Genomic DNA, 23,840 nt, shown 5'->3' with positions numbered 1-23,840 from the left:
CTCTAACGCTTCAGGGTTTTCTGGTGCCCAATTCCTATTCATTAGTGTTGATAGGTGGGAGAAGTTGCAAGAGGCTGTGGGATTGTGTGCTTACTTGGGGCTTTTTTACCCGTTTCTTCATTGGGTTTACTGTTGTATTTACTGTAGTATCGGCTTATAGCGTTTGCTTGCTTTTGCCAGCTGGCAGTGTGATAGATGGTTCTATTTAGTATGTGGTATTTTCATTTCAATGTGGTATTTTTCATGTTCATCACAAGTGACAGAATTTTGGTTTTGACAACTTTGACTGTAATAATACACAAATGGGTTAAAACCCTATGGCTCTAGCTAGACAGCTTTTGATGTTTAGTGGTGTGAGTTGGCGTGCATGTTTATAATGGATATATATGCAAATTTTTTATGAGTTTATATTCATTGTGTGTTGGTGGTAGCCTCCTGTGTGTGTGCTCGAGTCCCTCGTTCAGTGAGTAGGCAGCGTATTACTTGTCTTGGTGCAATGAGGCCTTGTATTAGGCAGGTTGAGCTGTAGGGGGAATTTTGTAACACTTGACCTGTTTCACTGAGTCATTTGTGTGGATGGAGAAAGAGAGGGAAAGAAGTGGAAGGAGAGAGCAAGCGAGGGAGGGCAGGGGAGGGGGAGGGCAGCACAAGTGGTTAGGGGTGATTGGAGGGATGAGTGACAGTGGAAAGTGATCGAGGGAGGGAGAGAGAACAACAGCTGGGAGAGCCAGAGGGAGAAGAAATTACAGTGCCTTCATATTTCTTCTTTCATGCATCCTCTCTCTCCATCTCTTTCTCTCATCCATCCCTCTATCCCTGCCCTTCATTCAACAGCCTCTCAGGCAGACCCGGTTGAGTCGCCCGGCTCCTCATTACTCAACCCTTCAACCTTAAAGGTCATAAGCGCAAGCTTAGCACTTTAAATCAAGAATATCAAACTTCTTTATGTAACTGTTTGTGCCTTTTTTTTGGTAGAGGTGTGTGTGAGTGTGTTTACAATAGGCTTTTCTTGTATGTCTAGTCTATGTCTTGTTGGAAATGGTTTATGCAAGCTCTCCACATACATATTAATAATGTCTTTTTTTTCATTTGGGGAGCTCAGCTGGTGGTCTTCTGCCCTGGAGGTAGAGTTTAAGCCACATATCTGCATAACTCGCTACTCATTTTCTCTCTATTCATGATGTATTCACATTCTTTGTGTGTGCGTGTGTGTGTTCTCCCCTGTAAAGTGTAATTAGTTTCAAGTAGTGCTAAAGACAATGAAAGACTTAACAACTAAACAGATTTCTTTGTTTAATTTGTCCAGAATTACATTAAATAGTCACTCTGAACTGTTTACTTAATTGTCATTGTAAAAATGGTTCACAAGGATGTCATTCAGAGTAACAAGGACACCGATTCAAGAGAGAGGTCTTGCTATTGAGTATTAAAATGTCGTTTGTCATCGCTGACATCATTTACACCTTAAAATTGTAATGATAATAATAATCTTTTCTGTGTTAGGGGAAAATATTAATGCAAGATATAAATGCTGCAGAGGTGGTGAAGGAGATGACTAGAACTTTCATATCAGGTGTAAAAGACGAGGGTTGTGAATAGCATTGTTCAGTAGTGTATACAGAGAAAGAGGTTGGCTAAGAAGAAGCGGGACACTGAGAGGACTGAAGAGAGTAGACAGGAGTACAGGGAGATGCAGTGTAAGGTGAAGGTAGAGGTGGCAAAGACCAAACAAAGAGCATATGAGGACTTGTTTGCTAGTTTTCACATATTACTATAGGTATAAATGGGGAATCAGTGCTGTTTTTCTGAATAGACCAAAGCAGAATTCTGTGACAGATATCACAAAAAGTGTCCACATAGAAACACATTTCTCTTCTCTTAGATACAACTACAAGTAAAAGGAAAACAAATCTGTTTTTCATTACTTGGTGAACTTTTAATATATAATGCTCTTAGCGCAGCCAAACTTTGCTTGAACTTTTAGAACTTTATTTTAGAAGTTAGTGGAGAAGCCAAAATTGCCAAAGATTATATACAGTGTATAATAATTTGAATGATGAGATTTATAGAGTCTTCAAGCTGCTTAATGGTTAATATCACCATGAAACCGCTTGAGAAGGTATAAAATTCAGTTGGGTTTGATATTGTTCTTCATTTGTCTCTTTCCCCTCTGTGTTTTGGAAATTAAACAAAAATCCCTTCAGTTTTCACATTACCCACCTTTTTCTTCTTTTCTACCATGTTGCCTACTGCTACAACTCCATACAGTACAGTTGTAGCCTTTCACTGCTGGTGTGATGGGTGGCATAGTGACTGCTGGCTGCTAGCACATCCTCTGGTAATACAAGTGTGGAAGTCAGTCAAAACAGAGCCTGGTGTTTGGTGACATTTAGCATTTTACCCCCAAAATTATGCATCGGTGTTGACATTCAGCCTTATGCATAAAACTTTTAATGTATGTGGCACTTTCTGCAGGCGCTGCAGCAGAGAGAGATGCAAGGAGCATGTCACAGCTGAGGCACGGACACAAAAAAGATTCCTGCACACAAACACACACAGCCTATACACAATAGCTCTACTTTATATACACACTCGCTAATAAAACTAAACGTCCACATACATTCTAAAGAGCCTGGATCATCAAACTTTATGAATACAGTTGAAAACTGAGTGTTTCATGTTTCTCTCCATTCTGGTGTGTTCATTATGCTGCTCATCTGCACACACACACACACACACACACACACACACACACACACACACACACACACACACACACACACACATCTCCCTGTAGTACTTCACTCTATTCATTCTTCGCAGATTAATTCTGGGACGACACTTTTTATGATCCCCAATTTATGTCAGCAGCCAGGCAGGCCTCCCCTCTCTGCTGCCTCTCCTCTTATCTCCTCTGCCTCATGTCTCTGTCTCCCTCTACATGTGCACTCAATGAAACAATGGTACTTTCTAGTAATAACCAATGAGTTTGTCAGGTTTTAAAAGGAGATGAAGACAAATGAAGGGAGGAGTCGAGAGGATGTGCAGATAATGGGTTTCTGTGGTGATTAACATTCCAGAGTGGCATGTCAAAGAAAGTGTGACTGTCCTATTGTCTTGTCCTTACTGACAGCCGAATAAATGCAGGTCTCAGGACGGGTTTCATCTGTGGCACAGAGGTTGATAAACATACCATTTCTAATCTACATCTCAGGTGCCAGAGTGTCTGAACATCTTCACATGTGTGTCTGTGTAAACTGAGAGTGACACATTTTCCCTTTTCTTAGAGAAAAGACCTGTGTTTGCACAATGCAGTCGGCGTGACGTTGAGTGAGCTTTCTTGTCCTCTTGGTCAGTGAGGCAGCAAGCTACCAGACTCAACTGGTCGTACAGGCTTTCCTGCCCAGCTGCTGTGACACACCTGTCACCTGAGGCAAGGGGAACTGTGCAATGTGTTTGTGAGCAATGCAGGAAGTTGTGTTAGGCAAACCACTGTTCCATTATACTGAGAGTGACATCATTCCTGCTGAATGACTCTGATGACATACAGGCTTTACTGGGGGTTAAATTGGCTGCACCTGTGTTTCCCACACATTCGCATCCTGCACCTGTCATTTTCACCATCAGTTTGAGAGACGGTAAAAAAACTAGTTCATAAATATGAATAGAAGATAGAGGTATAGGTCTGCTGTTGCTTTGAAGGTAGTAAAGCTGTAGAAGCAAAAATGTAGTGAAAATGTACAAAATATGTAATATAATATCAGTGGTTCGTACTGATTCCAACTAGAGCTGAAACATTTCGGTAATTAAGCAAATAGTTTTGATGAGGTTAGAGGGGAAAATGTATATTAATAAATATTTTTTTTAAACAAGGAGGATACATATAAGTCAGTTCCAGTCTCCTAATTTTGTGGATTTGCTTTTGCTTTCCTTTATCTAATGTGATAATAAACAGTCTCTGGTTTAAGGATGTTATTCTGAAAAAACTGCAGTTTTTAATCATTATTGAGAAATTAAGGGGCAGATTCATCAGTAATACAATTAATAGAAGCGGCCCTAATTTCTGTTTACCATTAAAGACACAAAATGAATAGGGCTATGCATGATAAGCTCAAGAGCCCAAGGCGTCATCTAGACTGACAATCAAAAATGTAGATTATTTAATAAAAATATTATGGCAAGTGTGGTTTTTAAGAACTTCTTTGGAAATACGGATAATTTTTTAACAAAATAATTATTGACATTCTCTATATCAGTAGATCTAGCAGATATTTTAAAAGATGCATTTATTAGCTCATGGCATTAGCCACGGTGACCCCAATGCAAATTAAACCTTTATCTTGACGTTAGTTTGTGGCAGTTTGATATTTAGGAAGACCTAGATACAATTCTGCCTCAGGTTTTAATATCAGTATTCCCTTCACTATTCATGCTGGATATAGACCAGAAATGCCTTGCTAATCAGGTAGGCTGTGTGCTGGTTGCTCATGGATTCTGAGGTGAGATCAGTTGATTCTCCCCAGTCCCCGGCTTTGATCATTATGTCTCATCCGCCCTCAAATCAAAATGTACATGCGACTTCTCCCTGCTGTTCCACTGATCTGAACATGCACCCGCACACAGTCAGGTGTGCTTTGAAAGCTGAGTAGCGCAGAAAGGGTTTTGAGCAAAGTTAAGTCAGGGATTTAGGAGAAATTTACTGCCCATCTAGGTGTGTGGATGTATCTGTTTTTGACTCTGCCTTCAGAGAGAAATATCTGGTTTTCCTCAGAAACGCATCAGAACCCCTTGCATCATCTCCAGCTTTCACCTGCTGCCTTCACACAGGTGCCCTTGTAATGTATACAAACTTGCAGAGACTTATGGTGCAGTGTGTGCACGTAGACTGCACACATACTACTGCTCTGTGTGTGTGTGTTTGTGTGTGTACATGCATGTGGCTGAACTGGGTAGATGCATGCATGCTCCCTCTTCTCTCCCGTGCTTAACTGGCTCTGACACATCTGTGGCTTTTCCAGGCGAATCAGGGCCAGTGCCAAACTGCCAAGAAATCAATGCAACAGCCTTTGCTGTCCTCCTTTCCCCTCGTATTCCTGCTCCTCAGTCTGCCCACTCTTTCTCCTTCTGTCTCCTTCTCTTCTCTTTTCTTTTTTCTCCCTCTGTCTTGCTCAGAGCCCTTATTAAAAATGGAGTGAGTGTGTACTGCATATTTAAAATGGTCATGGATGGATTTAAACGGCTGATGGTATTTAGTGTCTCCTCGGGGAGCTGCTATGAGCCCTTAAGCTGACTTCTCTGACTGGAGCCTGACTGACTGTTGAGCACACACTAAACCTCTAATAATGACTTGTGTACACACAGTCGGCTCACACCGACACACTCGTAGGTAGGCATGCATGCCTGCACACACACGCTTTCAATACAGCACATAGTACTTAATCACAGCAAGGACGCTGGTCACGTCCATTAGACGTGGAATGGATGCATTGCAATGTGCAATAGGTGTGGGTGTAGGCTCATTGGTCAATAACTCATTAGTGTGCCTGCTTTGATGTAGCTGTGTGTACATGTTTTTAACTGTATTTGAAGTCACTCTTATGGGTTCACAGGCGCATCTAAGTGTGTATGTAAGAGTGTGCAAACATTTGTGCTCTCTCGACATCAGTCAGGGTAGATGTCACACTGAGCCCCTTCAGGTCGAGCAGCAAATAGTTCCTGTCATGTTGTCTTTCATACCGAGTTGGATTTGGGTTCCAATCTTCTCCAGTGCATCATTCAGTTGAATTATTGATTACCCCACACACTCTTAAACACTGAACATAAATACTGCTTTTCTGAATCACACACAAACACACACTGATAAGCAGACACCCCCCACACAGAAAAAGGGAGTACAGGAGAATATGAATAGACAAAACTGTGGAGAAGATTAAGGGGTTTGGTAATATCAAAATATTTAAATGAATAGTTAATAAAGGAAAATTTTCAATAACTAACCTGCGCCTGGAACCAATTTGAGTTTGGAACAATGAGATCTGTGGTGTTGCCTTCTGAACATTCAATAACAGTGGAGGATGAGAATGTAGATTTATTCATTATTCATGCTGCAAGGGTTTTTAACCACGGCTACTTGGTGTAATGTCATGTGATGTATGTAGAGCATTTTGATATCTTTCATCCATGACGTGTGAGGAATGAGGCCTCATTTATTAGAAAATAGCTGTGATGTGACTATTTCTGTGCACTTGTACTTTTGTGCTCGTGCGAGGGCTCATTGACACGTGTGTGTGTGTGTGTGTGTGTGTGGACCTGCCAGCATGAATGCTCACATTTAGGTTTGTATTTTTACTTTAAAGATGCTGGGCAGAGAGTTACAGCAGCGCTAGTGTGTGATGTGGATTGTTGACAGAACTGTACAACAAACACGATGAAGACCTTTGAGAATTCTGACACATGCACAACAGTAGCAAAAATCAAAGCAAATACACATCTCTGCTTTCCAGCGGCAGTTTGTTTTTTTTTTGTTTTTTTTGTTTGTTTGTATTTTCCACAGATTCATATACAGAAGCACAGATTTGGTATCTAGAGAGAGAGAGAATGTGTGTGCCAGAATATACGTAGCATCCTTTACCAGTGTATAAATCACCTGCACTCTATCCTAAGCACCCAATCATCCACATTTAAATAGTAATGAAACTATTTTTTTATTCCCATTCAGATAAATTGAACACTGAATGCGCTCTCCTCCATCTTCTGATCTCGTCTGCATTCTGTTGTTTCTGTCCACTGGTTCCCAGTGGCAATGCATAACGGGCTGGCTATGATGGAAACGTCTTTCTTAATGAGTGTTTGAATGTGAGTTCAGCAAGAGCGTCGTTTTTGCGTGTCTCGACAGCGCGCATTGTTGTGGTTTCTCTCCAGGGGCATCGGATGGGGAGAAGAGTGAATGAATGTGGAGAGAGCACGGGACTATTATGGCTCTGTGTGTCATTAATCAGAAGCTGATGAGAGGCAGTTTGAGGCAGAGATGGGGCCTATTACAGCTATGGCACTCTCAGGACTCCCCGTGAGGCTCTTTTAGGCTGCCTGCTTTGCGGTCAACAATGCGGCAGGTACAAACACAGTAAACAACACATGAAAGAAAATCATTATCCCGACAAAAAACACAACAAATTCTGCACGAGGATCATTAGTCTTACAGTATACCTGTATGTTATCAAGCTGAAAGAGTGGAACATTTACAGCTTATTGCATGCCCCACATTTCTTTCCCTCCTACACATCTTTGTCTACTTCACTACCTTTACCCTCCAGCTTGAATCTTCTATTCACCCACTTCTGTTCTGTGTTCTTTCCTATGTTCTACATATGCTGTCTCTGTACATTGTTTCCTCTAGTTTCCTCTAGCAGTCTGGGTGTGGAACTGGGTAGGAGAGCGACATGAAGGGCACTCTCATGTGAGTCATCCATAGTTGAGGGAAAAGAATGAAGTGACTTCGCTCACTTTAGAGAAACCGTGATAAAGGGCACAGTAGCCAAGTCCTAGGCATTATTCCCCCTTCTCATTATATGTAGCATTTTCACACAGCAGGAACACAAACAGGTTGCAGTACACAGGAGCTATTACACTGTAGCATCCTAGCTGTAGGGAAGAAATCTAAGAAGATAGCTGGATTTGAGGTTGTAGGTTGTGGCTGAGTGGTGGGTAATGAGGTGAAAGTTCCTTCTAGCCAGAGGTTGGCAGTGGTTAGGAGGGCAGGTGAACACACCAGCTGCTCCTGACTGCCTGGCCTCAAGGCTGCAGTGACACCGGTACAGGAGGAGAGATTGGTGTGGAGGTGCAGGCTGAGAAGCAAAAAAAGCAGGGCAAGAAGATGGATGGGAGGCCTAGAGGAATTGTGAGGTAAAATAAGGTGGCTGGATATTCTCAGACTGCAGCATTTACTGTACATTACAGTGTTTACCAAGCTAGGTTAGCTTTCAAAATGTTACTGCTGCTAGTTACCTAATTTATAATATGTAAGTGTGATCTGAAAGATTACCATAGTAATTACTTTCACATTTACATACACATTTTCTTGTGCGTCACATTTAATAAAAATAAATGACACCTGAAAGGCCCTTTTGAATTATTTCTCACTATCCATCTTACTGACATTTTTGGAAACGTGTATTTGCTTTCTCGCAGAGTGTTAGATGAGAAAATGAAATGAATTTCAAGCATGTGCAATAAGTGTGGAAATAAGGCCAGATGAAAGCAAATTTGTGTTTTTTATGTTTGTTTAAATGTGTACTCCTTAACTGGATCAGGGCTCTTTATTAACTTTCAGTAGCATCATATTATGACAATAAGATAATTTTGTGTTATTGTTTTACAAAGTGAGATTTCCAAATTGATTGTGACAAAAATTAAAACTAATTAACTATTTGCAGGTTGTTGTTTTTTTTTTTGGCAAATGTAGTTTTCTTTTTTTCTGAGATTGAATTAAGACTGAATTAATTATGAAAAACACCTTAGTGTGTAATTTCTCTCAGCATCTTTCAGCCCTGCCTGAAGTGTTTCTCTAGATAAAAGTAGCATTCTGTGTTTGTCAAATGATTTTTGATGTTATAAAACATTAAAAGGTGACTTCACTGTGAGTTATATTTTCCGATCAGTGCGCTGACACATAGAGGATTTGCTAGAGGATCACAGATTGTAACTTTTTGATGTCTTTCTCAGAGGTAATCTTCAGTGTGATATCATATGATCTGAAAAGAAACCACACGTGTACCTACCCAACATGTAGCATTTTACCATCATCACTTTAAGACAGTGATGTAGTGTATCATAATTAGTTTAATGTGTTTGGTATTTCAAAGTGCTAAAAATGGTAGAAAATTCATGTGCTCCCATAGATGTGATGACAATTTGACCTGTGCTTGTTGAGCACTCTGCTGTGAAGTATCTGCTTGCTGTTTCCAGCGCTACCTGTTACCTCCTACCCTGAGAGAGAAAGGAGAAACGGTGCTTGTAGTACAGCAGATCCTTCATGTCTACAGTGGACAGCTACATTTGGCTAATGCAACCCTGCTTTCTCTGATGGCTGCAGCCAACCACCTCAGTGCCAGTGTAAAGTGGACTGTAAATATTGACAGGGAAGACAGCGAGAGGCGAACAGTGCCCTTGTCAGAGAGAGGAGCAAAGAGAAAGAGATGGAGGGAAGGGAATGGTGAAGGAATTTAGAAAGAGAGAGAGATGGAGAAGGAGGGAGGGGTGAGAGATGTAGAGAGTCTCTGCCTTCTCCCAAGGCAACTGAGTGTGCTTTGATGCACTGTGGCAGGGAACACACTGTCTCGGCAGAAAGAGAGAGAGAAGGAGAGAGAGAGAGAGCAAGCACAACATCACAGACACACACACACAGCATACAGTGTTCACATCACCACCACCACCACGCAGTTTGTTAAAATGTCAAAAAGTACAAAACATACACTTGCATATACTCACAGTGTGTACACCAAGTCGCTGTGTCAGTGACATGAATTTAATCTTCAGACTGTTGAAATGCACGAGGTTGGGCTCTGAAATCAAAGTAGATTAGAAATGATCGGCATCACTGATCTGCCCAAACCAAAAACCCCTGGCAACAACACACATATATAGTAGACAAAGACACGCACAAAAAGTCAGACAGTGTTTCCTTCAGTCACATCGGAAGAGCCTGTCCTCTCGTAGCTGTTCAGGCAGTCGTGTTTTCCGAATGGGTACAATCAATTTGATCTAAATTGTTTTGTGCTCAAATGAATTATAATGGCATCATGAGCGCAGCGAGTAGTAAACAACAGTCATGGTGATGATGATTGAGGTTGTGGGTGTAGAAGGACTTCAACTGCCATAACATTAATGCCAGAGGTAGCTGCAGCACTCAGCACTGTAGCACCTGCATTGATTGTGAATAATCTGTCTGTGTAGGTGTGTGTTAAGTGTAGCCACAACTTTTTTACTTTCTTTTCTCTTCATCTGCCAGTTTTCATTCACTTCTTCACTTTTCTCCACCTCTTTTGGTTATTCCCTCACTGCAACCTGGGATGTTATCTACACTGTTGATTATTGGGTTACCGTATTACCACAGGTACACTCAGATCCACCTGAATGAATCAATCAATAGATGGATAGAGTGTGTATTCTACCAAGTTAACCTCAGACTCTAAAGGCTAGGATTTCTCTTTTCTCTTAGTGAGCAATGAGATTACATGTCCTGTACTTTATCTTAATCTCTTTCAGAGGCCATCAATTCATTCTGTCCTAATCTCATCTCCAGGCACTCTGCTGTAGCCTTGTGTTTTTCTGTACCGGGCAGAAACTCAGCGTCCCAGCTGAGTTTAAATCACTTAAATTGTAGCTGAAACCAGTTTGTCCCATTCCATTAAAGACTGCATTAAGGGCATTTTGTTGAGACAAAAAAAATGTATTGGCATCTAAAACAACAACAAAGAGAAACTCCCCAATATTAAGAGAATTGTAAACCAAATTTGCTCCTTCAAGCATTAGTGGTGGAACGCAGCTCCAACAGTGTGGATTTTTATAATTAAACATACATTTTTTTACTTTACTAACAAGAATATGGAGTGCCTCTGGAGATGTGAGGCAAGAAAAGAGGGCAAGATGACCAAAAAAATCATCATCGCCACGTGTCTAAGACACGGTCCTTCATGCCAGCAGGACACCACAAGGCTTTGGATATTGTGGTCAACTGTCCCTTTTAAAAAGTCAAGCTAACCCATTAGGAATACTTTTGGTTATGAGCTACACATGGATTGTCTAGTGACCAGGGCCAGGAGAGCCAGGGCAAAACATATGAATGTATGAACTTTTTTGTTGGTTAGTGGGCATTCAGTGCATCAAAACCTGTGTAGGTGTGTGCACATACCATGTGGGTGCCTGTATTTGCTGAGGAGGTCATAAAGGGTAATAAAAACAGGCTTATCTCTGCTCGTTAGGCACAGGAGATAAGAGATGCAGAGGGAGACGCTGCAGATTTGTGCTATTGTATTACCGGGCCAAACAAGCGAATCCCAAATTATGCTGCCGATGGAGCAGGATGACAGGAAAGAGGGGTGATGGGAGTGAAGAAGAGATGAATGGGAGGAGAGTGGAGGAGGAAGAGATAAATGCAGCAAATGCTCTGCCTGTGCTGGGAAGCTGAGGATAGGGCAGCATGTTAACCTTAATCCCTTCAGGGAGAAGCGTAAACACACAGGAAAAGAGAACAAGGGATTGAGGGGAAAAGAGAGTGATGTGAGATTTTTGTGTTCCAGCTCTCTCTCCTTCATCCCCTCAGTGTGTGATCAGTCAGTTACATGCAGCAGCTGGGAAATCCCTATGTACTTGTGTGAGGCCAATTTCTTAAAGCCTTCATCTCTCTTAGTCCTTCCTGCCATGACACCTTCTTTGCTTCCTTTGAGTCCTCTCTTCTCCCCTTTTCACTCCTCAGTGACCTTCTCCCAAACTCCACTGTTTGGACTCTGTCATCTGTCCTTTACTTGTCCCTCAATGAATCCTCTTTTGGCAAGTACTCTGTCTTTATTTCACCACCAAGTTTTTAAGTAATGCTATCTTCTGATTTTTTTTTCTTGTCTGTAAATGTATTTGAGACAGAAATGGGGAGGGTAGATGTAAAAATTGAAAGACTCAAGCCACTTGCTGCAGAGCTGCAGCCTGGATTCAGCCATGCATCCTAAAGCTAAAGAGCTTCCGGTGGTATTTTCAACTTGCTGAAGTGGTTCTCTGGTAATTTCATACAGTTTCAGTCAACCATCCAGCGTCATCGCCTTTTCCTTCGCTCCTACTCCATTCACCCACTTTTCTCTCGTTTCCACCCGGGTGAGTGGTGGTCTAAGGTTGGCTGTCTGGTCAGGCAGCAAAGTTTGAGCGATGGAGGGCTCACATATAGGAAGACATAGATGTGTATCTGAGTGGATGATCCCTGCATTGATCTGCTCAAAAGAATGGTGCTGACCTTTAGCTGAGTTTGAACTGTGGACCATCTCATCATTCACAGTAAAGAAAAAACACCACACGATTACACTGGAAATGGAGAAATGCTCGCTGCCTGGGAGGCTCCTCTCCCTTAAAATTTCTTTGCTATGTGGGCTTGTTTTTGTCTGTTTTTATGTTTTGAAATATGCATGTAGCAATGTCTCTGTGCATGTACACAGTGTGTGCCTGGAAAGGAAAAGGCAGCAGGGCAAAGGGCACGCTGCAGACCAGTGTGTCTGTGTAAATATGTCAGAGTGAGTGACGAGGTAGAAAACAGGATGCCAACTGCTCCTTAATACAATGTTGCATCTGTGTGTCTGTGTTTGTGTCTGTGTCTGCGTCTGCATACATTGGTGTGTATTTTGGTTTGCATTGGTCTATGGTATCAATGTGTGTTTGGATGAGTTTGTCTGGTTGTTCATCATTGGAAGAGAAATACAGCAATTTTTAACAGGCACAACAGACATACAACAGACACACAATCTCTCTCTCTCTATCTCTGTCTGTCTGTCTGTCTGTCTCTCTGTCTCTGTCTCTGTCTCTGTCTTGGATATTTCATTAGTGCAAGATGCCCAGTGTCCAGGGCTGCCATAGAGGGCACACTCTCGAGTCAAGTCATTCACACACGAGCACCTCACCTCAATCCTTAAACTAAGCGTCTTTTCTTGCAGCTCCGTCTCCTCAGACAGAGGTTATCTGTGAGGAAACAGCTTTTAACCTGCTGAGTAAAATGGCATTGGTTAGATAGTCATTCCTCTGAGATGAGGCAAAGCAAAAGGGGAACACTTCCTGTAGAGTTAAAAAAAATAAAAATAAAAAGCAGAAAATAATGACAGCGTGGTAGTGTCATGATAACCAGACACGGTACTAGAATGAGCAAGGAGAAACATTTGATAAGACAAGGCAGGCATCAGGGTTACAATGACAGTGTTCAGTACGTTGGTGTCAAAGAGAAACAGCCCCATCATGTGGCTAATGGTTCACACTACATGATGGTGAATTCCCGAGGATGACATTTTAGTTTCGGCAGTTCTAATAAAACCTGAATGTTGGCTTGTAAGTTGCATCCAGTCTGTATTAGTCTTTTGAGATTATTGGGGCTTCTCCTGCGCTTGTCTGTGCAAATCATATATTCAATCCATTTAAATAATCTAATGGAAAACACACCCACTACGGCCCAATTGTGATATTGACAATGCAACAGTAAAATGTGTTACATTCTCTTTAATGGCACTTTCTAAATAATTGCTTAGCATTGTTAGCTTTAAAATTTATCAAAGTTTTACCTTTGTAACTCAAATATTGTGTTTGAAAAAGTGAAACAAAAATATGATGATGGCTTTTATTCATCACCTGTTACAGACCTGTTGTAAACCTATTATCTGGTGATATTGATAAAAATAAACATATTATGACTAAATAAAATATTAGAATTTGCTATTTTGGAGGTTAAGGTTGAATATAATTAAAGTCGATTGAATTTAGTGAAGTGTATCACTTTATTCCAGCGCAACTTTTGAAAAATAAAGAAAATATCTATGCTCATGAAACAGCAGTTATATTATCTGAAACGCCTACACTGCATAAGCAGTAGAACAAAGTAAATTTACAAAATACAGCCTGTTCAAAATAATTTTGTTTCTTTTAAAAGTTAATGCTTAATTTCTTGTGCTAGAAGAGCAGCAGTAGTTCTTAACTTACTGCACAAAAAATAAATATTCACTCTTAACTTGAGTCTGGACAATAAAATATAAACACAAAAGAAAAAATAAATGAAACACACACTGAGCATGAAAGCCTCTGTGCCCCTCAGAACTACGTTAGATGCAATAAAGGCACTACATGCAGGTTTTGAATGAGAGCAAAGTAAGTTCTGAATAAAAGAAGAAAACAGCACAAAACTTGTTTTTTCCACACAGAATACAGTTAGTGCAAACACATAATTAACTCCGCTCACCTCATCAAAAGAAGATTTTCTGTTTATTATATCCTGGGAGCCCTTTTGTTTCATCTTTAAAAAGTTGCAAAGCTGAGTTTCTGTTGTGACTCTGCAAATTAAGGTGCACATTGGGCTTCTGATATTGAATGTTCTCATCTATTTTAAAGGAAAAAATCCCATCTTTTCTCATTCCCATGTTTTATTTTTCTCTCCAGTGTATTCAGTGAAGTTCAACAAAAGCCCCAAATTATAACAACAAGATGTCACAAAATGAATGTTTATAAAGTCCATTGTGTAGATGGCACACTGAAACCTCCAAATATGCAAGTGTATTAGCATAATAAAAAGCATAAAAGACAGAGAAGAACCAAAGCTGCTGTAAAGGAGAGAACATGTAGAGTGAGCAGTAAGAGATGATGTAGTGGATGGTAATGAGTAGTTGGGAAAAATATGATCATTAGAAAACACTTGTATGTGTAGAAGAAAGAAAATTATTTCAGGAGATATTCAAAGTGTTCTATTGTTAGAGAAGAATCGTAATTAGGGGACTAACAACATTTAATTATGACCCTTCCAATTACTGGGACCAGGGTTTGTACTCATGAAATGAGCTTCAGATCCTGTCTGCCCTTTACCGCCCCCTCATTAGCATAATCCCCTGGGAATACGGGGGCATAATGAGCCGGGTTGCACCTTCGGTAAACACATGGGGTGTGTGTGTGTGTGTGTGTGTTTGGTGGTTGTCGTCGTGGTTCATGTTCAGTGTAGTCATGGTTCATTAGTGGAACCTTTGCATGATTCCTCAGGTTCATTTTAATCACCCTTGTGACTCAACACTATAATCAACCCTATCTGTACCACACAGACACACACACACACACACACACACACACACACACACAGAATATATGCTCATCTCCTTCCTCATTAGAAAGTGCACCCTGAGTCATGGGTTTTAGTATCGGGTAACTTCTGATTATCTGACCTACAGTCGTGCACTTAATGTCTTAAAAATACCATGGTTAGGAATGTGTTCTCCTTTGGCTTTTCCTGATGCAAAACCTCCCACAGCATTCTTCTTCTATAAAAGAGAACTGAAGAAGATCAATATCGCTGTCCTACTGTATCTGTTTATTGCCTCTGTGTTGCCAGACAACAGGGGAGAGTCTAGAAAATTACTGGTCACTGCCAGAAAATAGTCTGGCACCTAAGAGTCTGTAAAATGGCAAATTGTTGTTTCTTCACATTTTTATGAACCAAAATAACAACACATAATATGTTATCAAGTGAACTGTAGAGGTGATGCTAGTTGGATTTTGTTACTTTGAGACAGAGGCAATGTTCCAGTTTTTAGTATTTGTGCTAAGATGACCACATTTTAGCTGTAACTTCATTATTTTTAAATGTATATTTTAATTTAACTCTCAACGACGAAGCACTGTTCCCAAAAGGCCACACTAAAGCTTCAATCCTTGCATTTTGGTGAGAAATGTGTATCCTTTCATCTCTTATGGGTTGTCACTTTAATTCCCATTTCCTCATTTTTCCAGTCACTCCTCTTCCACCTAAGGGTCCTTCTGCAGGCAGCATCGTAGGAGGCATCATTGGAGTCCTTATATTCTTGGCCATCATTGGAACGATAATTGCCCTGTACCGCAAATGTGCCAACAAAAAACTCTCTAGAGAGTAAGTATCTATGTGGCTAATGGATGAAGATTAATAACCACTGTCCACTGTTGTTTTTATGCCGAGTTGTTTTTTTCTGGTGTCTTATTAGCCAGCTGTTTGTTTTTGTGTTTCAGTGGTCCACCTAAGTACAAGCCCCCTCCCCCTGACAAGACCAACAGCTCTGCTAGCAGGGTGAGTTAAAAAAGCCTGTATTAAGAACAATATCACTAACCACACAATCATGTCAGGTTGCATTACACAAAAAAAAGTCCTCAGATTCGATTTCATAAAACATACTGACTCGTGTGTGTATATCCGACAGGTGAACATCGATCATGTCTCGGGTGGCACAGAAACACTTCTGCAGAACCAGTACTACAGTACTCAGAGTGCTGAGCCAGTCACGGTAAGGACACATGTTGGTTTGAAGTGACAAAGGCACCAGGTATGAGCATAGATGAGATAATGGCTAGTTAGCTGATCTAGATATGTTTTGCATACAAATGTTGTAAGATTTGAATAAATGGCTTGGTGTCTTGATTTGGTGTGTTTGTGTGTGTACATGTGTGAGTGTATTTTTGAAATGTATTTTAAATAAAGGGGACCCACTGAGCATGATGCAAGAATCTATCAAAGTGAAAACAGATTTTACAAGTCTTTTTCATTACACCATTTATTATTTACCAAATAGTTAGGTTGTCTTGTTTTTTTCCAAAGATGATGAGCTTGTTTCTCTCTCTGACACTTCTTTGTAATTAATATTGCATCTTAAAACTTGGGAGCAGATTCTGACGATAGCTTCTTGCCCTTACAGTAGTCTGAGTCTTACCGTTATGTAATACTTAACCTGCTCTCAACATAATTGTTTACCTCTATCTTAGTTATTTCATGACTAATGACATGTTCACTGTTGCCTGATTTCTGGCAGGACCTTGATGCCTTTGATGATTATGAGAAGGAGCATTATTTCTCTGCTGCCTCCTCTGGCTGGGATGATCCTGAAAACAATGAGGCTCTGCCTCCCTACATGCAAACGGGGAACGACTACCAAGGTCCCGATGAACACAACGTGGACAGTGAGGACCTGGGCCCCGCTGACCAGCAGGGCACCAATGTTCACCGTGGGGACAGCTTTATGTCACCCCCTGTGTTTGTGTGAAAAGAGAGTGAGAAGCTGCAGATGTCATGAATGTGTGTAAATATGTGTGTGTGTGTGTGTGGGTGTATGATTGGGCTCATTTTTGTTTAAATAACACAGACATGAATTGAGTCATTGAAGAGTGATAAGTTGTGAACATTTGATGGTATTGATACTATTTTCACTATTTCAAATGCACCCTTTACAAAATAAGAAGTTCTGATTTTCCTTTTTTAAGAATATTTATCTGATCAGAGTACCAGTAGTTTTGCTATGGGATAATTGGGTTCAGTTATGTAGAATTTGAAGGAACTTTGAAAGCCTGATCAGCTTGAGCCAATAAGATACAACGTGTTGCTAATGCATCATATGCACAATGATAGCATAAAGCAGTAGGAATCAACTTGTTCTTCTCAAACTGCAGCTAAATCAAAGAGAGTTAGGATTCAAACAGACTACACTGTTGAATGTTGCTGCACCATAGTCAAGATGCAAACACAATTTAATTATCCTGTTGCATAAAACAGGTACCTACACTGAATCGCCTTGCATTATTCAGTGTCGAGCTGTCAAAAACATTAGGGCTCCTGACACGGTTTGGTTAGCAGAAGCACAACATGTAGGTATTAAATGTTACCTCTGTCTAGTCATATCTGTCGTCTGTTGTTGGTTTTCAAACCCAGCTGGTGTGCAGTTGGTGTAAAACAGGCTCCCTGTGGAGAAGCTATTAGATGCAGTTAATCAGGCAGCAGGCAGAGGCGCGACTCTCAGACAGTGAGGACATCAGGGCGTAAACTGCAGTGAGGGAGGTTAACCAGTGTAGCAATACTATCCCTCTGTTAATGTTTGTCTTTGATTCTAGTTTTTTTTTTTAAAAGCTTTTCTGCATCTGGCACGTGCCCTTCTTGTGAAGATTCAGTGACACTCAGCTCAGGTAGAAGAAAACAAATGAAATAGCCAGGGATTAAACTCTGACATGTAGCCTTTTTTTTTACTTGCATCAACTGTCTTGCATAAAAGCCATATTAACGAGCCACTGTGCCATATATCAGGAGATTTCTGCTACTTTAAGGAACCGTAAATTCTTGTTTGTTTTATATTGATTTTGTCTACCAGCATACTTAGGTGGATTATAATAAATCTGGATTATGTTCTTCAAATCTGTGGCAATTCATCTCTCCATTGAAGGATTAAATGATTCTTTATGGGGCGCAGAAAGGGGTTGAAAAAAAGTTTGTTTGTATACAGATATTTGTGTCCATTATTATTATTATATCATATAGGGTTAAATTTCTTAGGAATTCTTAATCTGCAGTTTATGTTTCCCCATCATGGTTTCAAAGATGGCATTATGTGTGGTAGTGCCAACCCCATGTTTATTAAGTGGTCTTTAAGAAGATTTATCTATTTTCTCTTGTAATTGAATTTTATGGTTTGATTTGTTTTAATCTTTGTAAATTTTATTTTTCAGCAATTTAATAAACATTTTATTTTTGATCCTGATAAAATCAATTAACTTGTGTTTTTATTTTTGTTTTTGTTTTTCATTGCAATAACTCTAACTCTGTTGTAGTTCCACCATTTCACCATGTGGTAGCAGTATGGACTCAAAATGGGATTGGAACAGCAGAGCGTTTAGACACTGACCAGCATTTTTAAAAAAAAATAAGGATATTTAGGGGTGTGGAAGTGTGCAGTAGTTATGAATGAATATTTTCACATTTATCAATAATTGACTAGGGGAATATGGCAGCACAAAATAGCACTTTCTGTTTGCTGCTGCAGTAGCCACAGATGGCCATTTGAGGGCCTTTAGATTTTCATGGCTTAACTTTCAGGAGGCTTTAGCACACCTGGCACAGTGGCAGGGGCTTGCTTGTTCTCTGCTTCCTCTGCTCTTGCCTGACTCATCTCTTTCTATCTTAAGCTGCATTTCCTCCTGTATCGTTCCAACAGTCCATGAAAAGTCTACTGGTACAAGACATTTTTAGATCAGCATGATTCATTTCCTGCATTCAAACTGCACCAAAAGAGCCACAGTGTGCAATTTTGTAGAAGCCTAATACAAGCATCACACACGTCACCTTCGTGCACCACTGACTCACATGTATAAAACCACTTGCATCTTGCAGCTTACGTATATTTATTGGTAAATAGTGCAGCAATGTCTCAAATGGGCCACAGCCAGTGCAGATTAGCCTGTGGCACTGCAGATGAAGGTGGTTCCTGACTAGCAGGCTACTGTGACTCTGCAGTATGCTCTCTGTCTGTAGGTACACTGGTACTGAAAATTTAGTTTTTTTACAGGCCGAATGTATTTTGCAGCTGTAAGGCCATTCAAGATTTATCATCAAGGTCCGCTTACTCTCCTTAAACCAACTCTAAAGCTCTGACTTAAAAAAGGATGACTTCTCTGTGATGAGTTGTAATGAGTTGCTGTAGTTTTGCAGAAGTGGTGTTCATTATGTTTACTCTGCAATGCACAATAAGATACTTAATATACAGACGTGGATCAATAAGCATGATCTGGGAATTGTGCAGCAGTTGTAACTCTCTAATGGTTGGTGTATTGATTGGAGTGTTACACCAGTAAAAGGAACCAGACAAGGAGGAAACATCAAGATTCAATGAGGAAATTGAAAAATATTTTCTTATGGCCTTGAGGGCCTGGACTCTCACCTACCTGCGGAGTGTTTGTGTGTGTCTATGTAAATTAGACATGTCCAAAAGGATTGGAGGCTTTTTGCACCCACCCAATTCCGTCCTGCTTGGTCTGGCATCCAGTCACGAGAACCAGTCACCTTGTGTTCCACCTGCCCCAATTCTTTCTCTGATTGAACCGGTACCCTGCCCTTCCACCAACCAAGCTAGCGCAGAAGATCCACACCCTCTATAAAAGTGAAGCATCCCTTAGAATTGGGGCAGCTGGGATTTCATGTGAACAGCTTGCCTCTGACACGCTGTAGTGAACATTGTAAACATGTGTTTGTGTTTCAGCTGTCACTGTTGAAGCCTTTTTACTTTAGTTTGTAAAGAGTGAGCGCTACTGTGTTACTGTCATAAATTGACAGATAAAGAGTTTTTGGTGTTGACTCCCTTTTGTTTGCTTTTTCCTTTTTTTTTCATACACACCTATTTGTTAGGCCTTAGTTAATTACTATTGTTAATTGTGCTGTTTTTCCTATGGTGGTTTTTTGTTTTTTTTGTCCTTTCAGTTTATCCCATGAGTTCAGGGTCGCCACGGCGGATCATTGTCAGCATGTGGATTTGGCACAGTAGTTTAGTTTTTTATCCATTTCATAACCCTGTTATAAGAAATCTTGCAAAGTAACCACCAACATCTCGTCATTTATGTTGCTTCACTTACCCCTAGCGACTGGGGACATAACATTTGTGCTGTATACTTTCAATATAACTGAAATTAAAACATTCTTGAAGCAAAACTGTGATTCTTTTCTGTAAACTAGCAATGGTCTGCATAGTTGCAGCATTATGGGATTAACAGACTTCATGAATCGGCAGCCAGGTAATGAGTGAGGGAGAAGGCAGAAAATAAACCTCCCATGCCTTCAGTGTTGCTAAGCTGGTTAAAAATAGAGGCAGAGGAGAAGGATTGAGAGAATCTGGGTGGACATGCAAGATAGGGGATGGAAGAAACAACTGATTTGACTCTTATGAAAGCAGGAGAGAGGGATTTACCTGGTGACCTTAACAGCAAGTAGAACAAATGTCTGGCAGCATGTATTAAGACACACAAACACACACTGATCATGCATCTACTCCATGGTGATTCATTGTGCTGTTTAAGCAACCCAGCCTGATGGACAACTCTGCAGAGGCTCATCATGTGTATGACAATGATGAGCATGTTTGGCTGTATGCTGTTGGCTTGGTTGGTGAGTAGATACACACATTTAGAAACGCAGGCCTGTTTTAGCCTGACAAGCCTGAGGATTCCATGAATGACCCTTCATAGTTATTTTAAGAGCTGAAGAGGAATAGAGTTTAAAGCTATTCTAATTTTCCCAAAGGAGAAAATAGACATTTAGCTAAATTCTGCAGCAGTCTTATAAGCTTTAACAAATTTAAATGAACAGGACTGGAACCACATGGATACAGTGTGTGTGTGTATGCTGATAGTAAAAGCAGTGTAAGCAAATTATTTAAGCAAACTATCACGTTGGCATCCATAACTCTTTATATTGTTTTTTCCAAAAAGAAAGTTCCTAATCCACAAGCTCCTAATCTGCGTTTATCTTCATTTCTAACCACCTCTCTCTTTAATTTTTTGTTTGTTTCTGTCATTAACTCTCAACGGGGACAAATTGTATAAACACCAGGCCAGGAGGACACACTGTGTGAGAGGAGTTTCAGAGGACGAGCAAGCCACAAACACCAGCACCGTGGTGAGTGATGCTGTCAAAACACAGTTGAAATGGGAAAGGCATGCAGGTCTGGAGAGCATGTGGAAAGTGGAAGAAACTGATATAGCGGGTGGAGTAGATAAGGGGGTAGACTGTGAAAGTGGAAGAGGGAAAGAGAGGCTTTGCGGATTAAAGAAGAGCTGAAGGTGCAGGGGAGACAAAGCCAATGGACAGCTGGGAGTGGCCTGGCTCATTGCAGATTCATCCATATTGGTACTATTTGTTTCTCAGTGTTCCCACTTTGATAACACTGAAAATGGTTGGTTACATGCTATGTTGTAAAACAGAAATGATTGATCTTTAGTTTATTTTCTATTTGACCTCAGTGAGTCATAATGATTTCACAGTATGTGTGAGGTACTGTACTTCTAGCTATACGAAAAAGCAAAAATTAAATTACTATAATTAATATAGTATAAGTTAAATAAAGCAACCAACACAGAGCTAGTCAGCACTCACACAGTGGCAGCTCTCACAGCACTTTGCTTTTTATATGACCTGAGGGAGAGCTTGTGCTGACAAATAGTGGTGATGTAACTCACACTTTTGAATAATTAGGGAAATTGATGATTCATCTTCGAAGAGAATGTTCTCAATTGTGTCCTGAAGGGTTTTCAGCCAAATTTAAATATTTGTGTCAAAGAAAAGGTGACGACTATGTTCACAAGATGGCTGCTGTCATGAAAGAATTACTCATAGCTGCGTGTGAACTAATTACAATGATAACACTTGGGAGACATTTTATGAATTTTAACAAGGACTCAAAATAGACAAAATTGAATTCATCACAACAAGGTTAAAGCAAAACTACTCAATGTTTGTTCAACAGTGATAATGTTGCCTCAAGTGGTAATTTGGCTCACTTAGTGTAACAGTAGAGAAGAGTCTTGAAGTCAATGAACTGACTGAGCAATGTCATTTATAGAGCAATATCTAATATCTACTGAAAGTTTGCTGACATTAGCCACCATAAGCAACTGGTTATTCCGAACCAAGTCAGCTGTAGCAGAACAACCCACAGTAAACTCATGTATTTAAATGAACAAAAATGTTTCTTATTATATTGCTCACTGATCATCAGGCAAACTTTTAAATTAATCATAGCTTTGGTTAAAGGCTCATTTGAAAGTTTTAGAAGTGCTGGTTGGTGAGTATTGTTTCCTACAGATGGAGCCAGGTTTTCTGTTTCCCCATGTTCACATAAGCCAAACTGGCTGCTTGCTGTAGTCTGACATCTGAGCGGTATCATTCTTCTCATCTAAATCTGCCTGTCAAATCAAAAAGGTGCATCTACCCCAAAATGTTAAATTTGTTTGTGTAATAACGTACAGCCTTAAAACATTAATGTATCAGTGCTGAGAGGAAAAACGTGTGCAACCTTTTGTGAGTGGCATTTGCAGCTTGTTTCACAGGGGCAGTTGTTATGCCAGATGGCTTAAAATGATGGTTCATATTTAAATGCTAGCAGTCCAGATTTCATCCTTCTTTTGTAACTGCTGAGTAATTCCCTTAAAGTGTCATGTTTTCTCATTTAAACGCTTTCCTGGCTGAACTCGGCTCTCTAAGTGCTCGTTGCTTTGCCAGACTAGAATCTACATTCACTGTTATTATCAGCAGTGAGCTGTTGACTTGAGCAGGACAACATCCTCCCTGTGTTAAAATGTAAACGTGTGAGAGAATACAGTTGCAATCAAAGTTTCAGCTGTTTGCAATGAACAATAGCACAATATAAATAGCTCAACACAACTAATGTTGCTGGAAAGTCAACACAAAAGGCACAAAATATGGGTCTTCAGCACCCTTTTGCTGTTAAGACCTGCTGCAAACATGATGTGCAGCCAGACACCAGCATTCCTGAGGAATCTTAGCCAGTTCCAGTTCCAGTTTGCATCCTGCAACCGCTTTTTTCAAATCCAAAGAAGAAATCAGAGATTTTCTATCAGGTTCTAGTCGGGTATCTGTGACAGCCATTCTAGAATTTTCCAGGTCATTTTCTAACCAAACCTTGGTGGACTTGCAGTCCTGAGGTATGCTCAGGATTGTTGTGCTGTTGAAAGGTGCAGTGATGCCCAGGCTTCAGGGCCTATGGTTTTCTCCTAGGAAGAAAAATCTTGCTCTCACTCTGGGGTTTTTCTCCACCTGCCTACTCAGAAATCCTTTGATGGCTTCCTTTCTTTGCCACGTCCAGGTTTTGCCACTGTACTTCAAACTTTGAACATTCAGTAACACAACTTCTTCTTTTAACTTTTTGAGAATTCTTTTGACGTAGTCATTTTTCATGCAATTACAAGACACTCAACAAACCCCACACCAGTTCAGGTTATTTATGTGTTCTATCTCAAGCACACCTTTTTTAAACCAATGTTCCCCTTGATTAGATGCATCAGGTGTTCTTGAGAGAAAAGCTGATTTGTTAATGTGTGCTCTTGCGATGGATTCGTTTCAGGGGGTTAAATAATTTTAAGACCACTGTGGTCATCAAAAGCTCAGTTTTTTGTTGACTCTGGAGAAACCACTTTAGCAGTACTGTTGTGTTGAGCTATTACAAGTGTTCTTGTTGGATTTCTTGATTGCAAACAGATACACCTAATTTCCAATGGGGAATGAATAATTTTGAATGCAACTGCAATGTGACAGAAACCCCACAAATTGC

The 23,840-nt window shown here is 40.3% G+C and overlaps 1 protein-coding gene across 1 annotated transcript in view; it reads left to right on the top strand.

Annotated features, from left to right (window-relative positions):
• Positions 1 to 18,275, top strand: part of si:ch73-22o12.1 (nectin-2) — a 71,816-nt gene extending 53,541 nt beyond the window's left edge. Inside the window, exons 7-10 of the mRNA XM_067509517.1 lie at positions 15,508 to 15,643; positions 15,760 to 15,817; positions 15,948 to 16,031; positions 16,554 to 18,275. Of these exons, the coding sequence (XP_067365618.1) occupies positions 15,508 to 15,643; positions 15,760 to 15,817; positions 15,948 to 16,031; positions 16,554 to 16,784 (509 nt within the window). The 3' untranslated portion in view covers positions 16,785 to 18,275. The remainder of the gene's footprint in view (positions 1 to 15,507; positions 15,644 to 15,759; positions 15,818 to 15,947; positions 16,032 to 16,553) is intronic.
• Positions 18,276 to 23,840: the final 5,565 nt, after the last annotated feature.

Source organism: Channa argus, chromosome 7 (genome assembly GCF_033026475.1).
Source record: "Channa argus isolate prfri chromosome 7, Channa argus male v1.0, whole genome shotgun sequence".
Classification (NCBI taxonomy): Eukaryota; Metazoa; Chordata; class Actinopteri; order Anabantiformes; family Channidae; genus Channa; species Channa argus.
Note: the sequence above shows the minus strand (reverse complement) of the source record. Positions and strands in the feature narration are given on the sequence as shown.